General features: G+C 44.3%; 3 protein-coding genes across 3 annotated transcripts; 1 reads left to right on the plus strand and 2 right to left on the minus strand.

Moving 5' to 3' along the window:
* Positions 1–352: 352 nt before the first annotated feature.
* Positions 353–2,925, minus strand: LOC109539152 (E3 ubiquitin-protein ligase RNF168). The gene is made up of 4 exons (XM_019906759.2): positions 2,389–2,925; positions 2,027–2,210; positions 1,424–1,963; positions 353–1,320 (listed from the first exon to the last, which is right to left on the minus strand). Exons 1-4 carry the CDS (start codon positions 2,723–2,725, stop codon positions 672–674), a joined length of 1,710 nt encoding a protein of 569 aa, XP_019762318.2. The 5' UTR covers positions 2,726–2,925; the 3' UTR covers positions 353–671.
* A 79-nt stretch (positions 2,926–3,004) lies between these two features.
* On the plus strand, positions 3,005–4,741 carry LOC109539154 (probable peroxisomal membrane protein PEX13). Its single transcript, XM_019906761.2, has one exon. The coding sequence runs from the start codon at positions 3,281–3,283 to the stop codon at positions 4,451–4,453; it is 1,173 nt and encodes a 390-aa protein (XP_019762320.2). The 5' UTR covers positions 3,005–3,280; the 3' UTR covers positions 4,454–4,741.
* On the minus strand, positions 4,722–6,724 carry LOC109539153 (puff-specific protein Bx42). The gene has a single exon (XM_019906760.2). The coding sequence runs from the start codon at positions 6,619–6,621 to the stop codon at positions 5,011–5,013; it is 1,611 nt and encodes a 536-aa protein (XP_019762319.1). The 5' UTR covers positions 6,622–6,724; the 3' UTR covers positions 4,722–5,010.
* Positions 6,725–8,164: the final 1,440 nt, after the last annotated feature.

Below are 8,164 nucleotides of genomic sequence, written 5' to 3' on the forward strand. Positions count from 1 at the left end.
GCTCAAATAAACCCAATGCAGCTCGCATAGGAAACTTTGCGCTAAATCTCCGTGTAATCAGTCTGGAGACAGACCTGAAATGCTTTGGTAGAAGAAAGCGGGAGCAACCTCAAACTACACGTACCTATAAACCTATTGTATTTTTTTACTAAGTATAAATACAGCAAAATCGACAAAACGAAAAAATGTGCCAGACAACATTAAATAGAAAAAATCGGAATCTGCAGTGGCGTGAAAAAGTTTTAAATCTCCTACTCTCTTTAATAGCATTTCAACATTTTTACCCCATTATTCCTCTACTGCTGAGCACGTAAAAAAGGTAAAATCAGATAAATAAAACCGATCTTTCAACGCCGATTAAACACATTTAAATGACGAATAAAAGCGTACAAAAAATAATACCATTGTAACTAAGAACTTTCGAAATAGTTAATGTACAATGTTTAGGTATGTACAATATACAGTTTGGAACATTAACTATCACAACTTTCCCTATTCAATATTGGCAAAAAATGATTGCAATGCACCAATCACTATTCACAAGACATATCACTTTGTGATGTGTTTTTGACCCATCACTATCACGTTTAGTTAAAGATTCACTGCGTTTCATCTGCTTCGCCCACCAGGTACTGTAATTCTAAATTAACTTAAATCTAAAACACGCGCCGCTAGACCACCAGCATTTCATCTAGAGTAATCTGTCTTCTTCTGCTTCCCCTAGTCCTCACGGGCGCTTCAATCAGGTCGAACTCCGCCTGCAGTTTCTTCGCCAGCTGATAGTCTGCTTCTTCCTGTACACGTCTCCGATCCTCACTGGCACTTGGACTAGTTGTGCTTCTGCAAGGTTTAGTAGCGGCTGTTTCCGTTTTGGGGATATTGGCTTGAAAATTGTTCTCTTTGGATGAAGACGACGCCCGTCCACTAGATCCACTCGCAATCTCAAGCCGCTCTGTCGACTCGCAGCGCCGCAATTTCGATATGAAATCGGCAAGCGTTTGCGTTTTGTTTTCAGAATCCCGCACGTTGTTTGCATCGAAGCCCGAAAACGGAGACTCTCGCAACGTCTTATCACTATTATCAAACCCGTAGAAGGGTGGACTTTCCATTCTCTCCTGTTCCGACTCGGACTGCACCCGCATTTTTTTCATAGGGCTCTGCCGATTCAGTAGAGTCGTTCTTTTACGGGGTTCACTTTGCAGCTCAACGGGGTCCGGACTCGAATTCTTCTCGATTTCCGCCACCGTTTCGCCCTTGGCTGACACCTTGCTGAAAGCGGAACTCACTTCTCCCAAGCAGTGCACTTTACCTGAAGGAGGCCTGGAACAGAAGACAAATATTTACAAGGATGAATAAAACAGAATGAGCAGCATTTAAATAACGCTGCAAACCATTTTGTGAATTAAACTAATCCATTACTTACCCAACAGAAACAGTATCATCGCGAACGCCTTTCACTGCAACCACCTTTCGAGGTATCGTACCAGGAACATGGAACCGCCTCTGCGAATCAATCGGTTTGAAGTAAAACCGACACTCCTGGTCGATAACGTCGCTATTTTCCGCGCTAGTGCTGCTCTTACAGCCGCTGACACACAATTTTCGCTGGCCTGCCACCAACTTGAGGCACTTCTCCGTCCCACCGGTCGGTTTGAACCCGAAATCCAGACAACTCTTCTCGCGGCTGCACCTCAATTGGGTTTTCGGCACTGGAATCACATGGCACTTATATTCTTTGCTGAAACAGGCTTTGGGAAACTGTGGGCTGATTTGCGGCTGTTTCTTCTTGGGCGGAATTTTGGTTTGTTGCGAGAAGCCATGCGTTGATATCCAATCGCCGGTCTGAACCAGCCTGTCCATGGGACCGAATTTCATTGATACTTTCGGCTTCTGAGGGGTTTGTTTTGAGGTTGACGGCATGAGCAGTTTTCCCGAAAGTTTTTTGGCTAACACGGCATTCCATCTACAACGAAACAATTGGTTGAGTGACTCATTCTCATGGCAGCATTTCTTTTCAGTCGATTACCTTAATCTCTCCTCCTCAACGGTCTCCTTGTACCCTGTTTCTAGTGTCAACTTCTTAATAAGGACAGCGCTGGCGTTTTCTTCAACTTCTCTGGATTTTTGTTGTTCCTCCAAATATTTCCTTCGCTCCTTTTCATATTCTTGCCGAATTTCGCCTGGATTGCATACCCTGATAACCGGTTTACCTGCACAAAAATAGATTCAACTCCAAAATCCAGAGGGTAATCAATCGATGATAATAACATTTCAAGAAGCCACTGCAGGCAAAGCAGCGAAGCCTGGGAGTGAAGAGTCATGTAAAACTCTACACATATGTGCATGCAAATAATCCAGTTAACACTCGATGGCCAAAATTGCACCCACCTTCCTCAATGTCGTTATCCAAGCCCTGAAGCTTGTTTTTCACTTCCAATGGATACTGTTGTTGCACAGCCTTCCACAGTTCCTCATTGACCAATTTGCCATCTTTTTTCGTTCGCCTGTACCAAGAGCCAACACGCAATCGGCACAGGGGGCACATTAAGTTCGCATTTTCCATGGATCCTTCGAAACAGGGCCTGCAGAAGGCATGGTCGCATGGCAGCGTCACTGGATGATCGAATATCGTCCGGCAAATCGGGCACAAAACGCAGTCAGGTTGCAATTTGCCAAAACTGGCTTTCTGCACAGTTTGTTTTGGTTTGGCCTTTTTTCCAGCCATTCTTTCTGGGAAGTGTTTTGGAAATATGATGAAAATTATCGGAACACACTGACAATGACAATATTTTGACAATCAAGTCGTTTAAGCAGTAATGCCAATAGCTGGAATTTTACTTCAAAGTAGTGGCTGTATAATGCATTTTTTGCGGTGTTTTGAAAGGGGAATTATATAAAATGACTAGCGGCACACAAAAAATCGCAAACAGCACCATGAACTTGGTTAGTATCACATATATTAGAATATAAAGTGTCTGTAAGGCGGGTTGCCTGTGGCTTGCTTGACATATGCAACTGACTGATGAGCGTCTGACTTACATCCCTGACGTCAAAAATTCGCGTAAACAAAATATAATCATTAAAAATCAACTTAAAGTACTTAAAAAGTGGGCTCAATTAATTTATAACGCGATAAACAAGTGGCCAACATCATCCTGTCAAAGTTCACTCGAAAAATGCGTTTGGTGAAAGATTAGCTTTCAAGGATGTGCAAAACTCTTCCCCGTTGAGTTTTTCCACACTGTCTGGCAATTTTAAAATAAAGAACCGTAGGTAATTGATGAACAAAATGTCCACTCCGTGGGAACCAGCCTCGGCCTTGCAGAACACCGCTCAGTTTTTAAGGAATCAAAATATGGGGGCTCCATTTATATCTGGCCGAGCTCCAGTGCTACCACCGCGGCCTTTGCCCCCCGGAAGCAACAGTTACTCATTGCCGTATGGATTGTCGTCGTATAACTCGCCCTATGGTTCATTTGGCGGCTATGGCGCTTCTCCATATAGAGGGGCTCTTTATGGGTCAAGCTATGGAGCTGGATATAGCAACTACAACAGCATGTACCAGAATCCAGATTATTCCGGAGATGACCATGAAAGACGCTTTATTCAATACGCTGAAGAAAACTCACGACAGACTTTTGCCAGTGTGGAAAATGTAGTGCGCGCCTTTAACAGCCTGGCCATGATGTTGGACAATACATTTTTTGCGATGACCAGTTCATTTCGTGCAATTCTAGGAGTGGCTGAGAACTTTGGAAGACTAAGATCAATGTTCGGCCACATTTGGTACTCAGTAAATGTCTTCAGGTTCATTACATGGATGTACAGGAAATTGAGGCTAATGTTGGGCCTGAAGGCGCCCAAAAGTGCCTCGTCTCTGGCGTGGAAAGAGGCTGGGTATGGGGCAGGTAGTGCAGCTGCAAGCCCTCCACCTTCAGGTTCAAGTTGGCCTACTTTAGCTTTTCTGGGTGTTATTGTTTCGGCCCCATATTTGATCAGCAGATTTTTGCCGAAATACGAAGACAAGCTTGACCCAGCTAATTGGAAATCGCCAGGAATTAAAGCTAAGGCTTGCTTTGACTTTGTGGCCACGTCTCCTAATGAGCTCACCATTCACACGAACGACAACATTCTTTTGGCACCCACTCATATTCAAGAGGAAATGAATTTGAAGAACTCTGGATGGGCGTATGGCGTGCACAATGGAAAGTCTGGAATGATTCCATTGAACTATATTGTTATCAGTAAGAACAATAAGGCAGTGCCTGAGACCGTTCCGATACCACGAATCAGCAACATAAAAGACGCTAACGGGCCAGTAAAGACACATTCCAAACGCGTGAGTTTTGGGGATATCGAAATATTTGAAAATGACGAAAACCTAATTAGGAAGGAGAAATTGCCAGATGAAAGCGCCGATTCGTGTTCTACAGAAAAACCGGGTGCGGTGTAAATATTTAAGAATTTCCCTGTTTTTAATCAAAAATTGGTGCATGTTAACAATGTGATTAGTTTCTTTAGGTATTTAGGCCAGAAACATTAATATATACTTGCTGATAAACACGCATTTAAAACAGAATGCATAATGTTATTAGCTTTACATGCTGTAATCTGTTCAAAGACTGTGCTAGATTTGTATGTTTTTGTATAATGGGCGGTTTTGCTAACTTTAAGGGTGACTCGGCTATGCAGGAGTAGGTTTTGTAAATAAAATTGTATTATTAAAGTTTTTTTACATGTTTTTACTCTTATTGGTTCCGCGTACATTTTGCACACACTGGCGTTTTTCGCAGATATTTTCAAGTTGACAAAATTAGGCTTCATTCGGGAAAAGCAACCCAAACAGCCAAATTATTATTTACAAATACAACTATAGAAAAAACTGCCCGAACAATATTAACTGAATAATGAATAACTTGTCAGTGGACAATTATGTTTTTGGATCAATCGTAAAAATACATCCAATATCGATCGGTGCATTCACTCCAACACGAAAACACTGTACAAGTCCTAGTCCCTTCGCTTCTTCTTATCACGGTCGTCTCTCTTCTCGGGCTCCTTGCGCTTGCTCCCCTTTTTGGCCTGGGACAAGAACTGATCCAAACCGAAAGGATCCTCTTCTTTCTCGAACTGTACAGGCCCACTGCGACCGGCTGCCGACCGATCGGTGCCTCCAAACTCCTTGTCTGGCACAAAGCGATTGGTTCTGATTGCCTTGTCCAATTCCTCGCCTCCGTAGATGTCCTTATCCATGTTCTTGTTGGGCCGGTAAATGTGATTGGCCATTGATCCACCTTCCCTCCACGGCTTGTCGTACACATTGTAGGCTTCGTCATCGTGGAAGCCTTGTCCCAGCCCCTTGGCCTGTCCGAAGAGTCGCTGATCGAACTGGGCTTCAGTTGCTGACGGGCCCCTGGCTGGCATGCCAAGGGCGATTTGCTCAGAAATGTCCCTTTCCCGTTCCTTTTGTAGTTTGCTTCTTTTATCGGGCGCGGCCCGCGCCAGGTTCCTGTCTCTAGCTCTCTCTTTGTGTCTGTCCTGTCGAAGAGCGTCTCGTTCTTGCTCTTCGTCGTCGGCAGTGCGCACATGAGTGGATCCCGAGGTTTTGATGCCTGCCCTCTCATCACGCGCCTTCTGAGCAAGCTGGCGCAAATGCTCTTCTTTCGCTTCCTTTTCCTTCTGAGCGAGTTTCTTCTCTAACTGCGCCCTAGTTTCCACAGCTTCTCTCGCTTTTCTGTCAGCAATGTAAAGGGCTTCAGCCAGTTTGGCAAAGTTCTCGTTAATGTGAATTTGCTGCAAACCTCTGCCATCTGCCGCTAGTCGCTTATCAAGAGGAACCGTGTAACCTTTAGCGTTCTTCCAATTGGAGATACACGGTGGAATCTTCCATTCTTTCTGCTCTTTCACTGTTACTCGCCTGGTAGGGCTGTGCAGCACAGGGGCGGGCGGCGATGGGGGTCCCCTGGGTATTTTCTTATTGATTTTGAATTTAGGAGGCTCCATGGGGTCCACTTGGGCCTCGACCAGCCTAATTACTCGCTGCTTGGCTCCTGAGTTAAATGCAGCTCCTTGCTGCGAAGGCGTATAGCGGATAAACTGGGCAGGAGCCAGCTTATCTGCTGCACGCACCGGCATAGCTGCAGCTATCTTGGAGTTGGTGATTTTCATGAGCTCCTGCCTGGTGCGCTCCGTCACATCGTCAATTTCCTCCTGGCCAGGCTTTTCCAGGGACGGATCATTCTCAGAAACCATTTCCACTGGCAGGAGATCCGACAGCTTGGAATAGACGATTTTATCCTTGCCATGTCCCTGTCTGGCAAGCACATCGTATTTTACCCTCCCATCAGCGTCCAATTGAACGGCCAGGGCATTTGATGTGGCGTCCTTTTTGCGCCCCATTTCCAGCGGATACTGGGCGACATGGATTTCCGGAAACGCGCCTCCATCCCCATAATCGGTAGTATTACGGGGCACCCAGCCTCTGCGCTGTCCATAAGGGGGTGCAATTGCTTGGGCGGACACGAGAGCCGTCGATGGTTTCAGGGCGGCTCTCTTCTTGCGCTCATCGTCCCGGTCCCAAACGGGTTGCACTGGATTTGGTAGAATGCTCGATAAATCCATTCTTTATCGTTGATCTAGGTTGAGGAAAAACACACGTAAACAACAGCGTTTTCTGATCTGGCGAAGCCACTGCCAAAAAATGACACACGACGTTGACATGAAAGACAGTGAGCAGCGTCGCCAAACAGAGTTGCCAGTTTTGTATTGTGTTGTCGGCAAATATCAAGTATATATATAAATCACCTACTTTTTCCCTCGTTCTAGGAATTAGGTCCAAGGGAAAGTTGTTCGTTTATCTGCAAAGAAAATTGGAGTACATTGGACTACAGAAGCTTGACAAGTAGAGAGGATTGGCGATTAATCGCGCAAACTGGCAGCGCTGTCGCCAAATGCCATCTAAGATGGGCAGTTTGGATGTGACGTCACGCACGACAAGGTTTTAAAAACTGTTTATATTTGTATTTGTATTGTATTGATTGAAAGTCTAGGTATTTCAATTATTTTGCCATGTTGATTTTACTTTCCGACTTTTGAAAAAAGCAAGATTGCAAAAACGGTCGCCATTAGATCTACGGGATTTATTGCGCTCATCAATTGATAAAATACCTGGCCAACATTGAGTAGTTAGTAGTTTATCAAAGTAATCTTTATGCAAATTCTTCTTATTGACTTTTAGCATTTCATAGTCACTAACGTGGTCGTACCTTCGCCATGCGTTTCCAGTTTTAAGGCAACTGTGAAATTTGGGGTTTACGCTGCTCCGCCATATTGTCCAGATACAAACAGATGCATGAAAAAACCTGTTCTCCATGTAACTAAAATTTTATTTGAGTCTTTCTCTTTCATAGTGTTGGTGTTTTTTCTGTACTGCAATACGAGTGGATAGAGAAGGATCTTAAACTGAAAAGTTTCAGTTGATTTTCATCAACTGTCCACATTAGACTGACTGTGCCAAGCACAAAAAAACGAAAGAGAGTTAGAAAATTGTTCGCCATTTATCTGATACTAATCCATGGCAGCTTAACTGCAATCTAATTGATCTAATTTGTTCTTGCTACCGTTTACTGCTAACTGGTAATATTTCCTGTTTGGGATTAGCCTGCAATCGCTGATGGTATCTGATGGAGGGCCTATTTACGATTGTCATTCGATACGACTTAATGATTCCCATCAATAACTTGTCTTTGCACTTTAATTGCTCTTGACTAGCTCCAATGGCAAGCCTTGATTGATATCGCGCCTTGATTGTGCGCATTCGCCATATCGTCAATACTCGCCCTTACCTGTCTTGCCTTGCATTGTTTCGAGACCAAAACACTGATTTTCGTATTAGAAATCTTATAGTTTTTAACAGGTTCACTAATTTAAGCTCCTATAATTTCGTTTTACTGCAGCACTAAGTTCTGTGGAAGGCCGCGATTTTGGGTACATGGTTGGGAAATTGCAGTATAAGTTCAGTTTAATTAGGCGAGGATGACGAGGTGAAATAGGGGGATGTTCCGGAGGGTGGGCACTAACATGTGCACCACATCAACCCGAGCCACCCGGCACCCAGATGACACTTTGGACGATGACGCCGATGGTTATCGCCTTTATCGGAACC

Source organism: Dendroctonus ponderosae, unplaced genomic scaffold, assembly GCF_020466585.1.
Source record: "Dendroctonus ponderosae isolate FM_Combo_2020 unplaced genomic scaffold, Dpon_F_20191213v2 Dpon_F_20191213_11, whole genome shotgun sequence".
Lineage (NCBI taxonomy): Eukaryota > Metazoa > Arthropoda > Insecta > Coleoptera > Curculionidae > Dendroctonus > Dendroctonus ponderosae.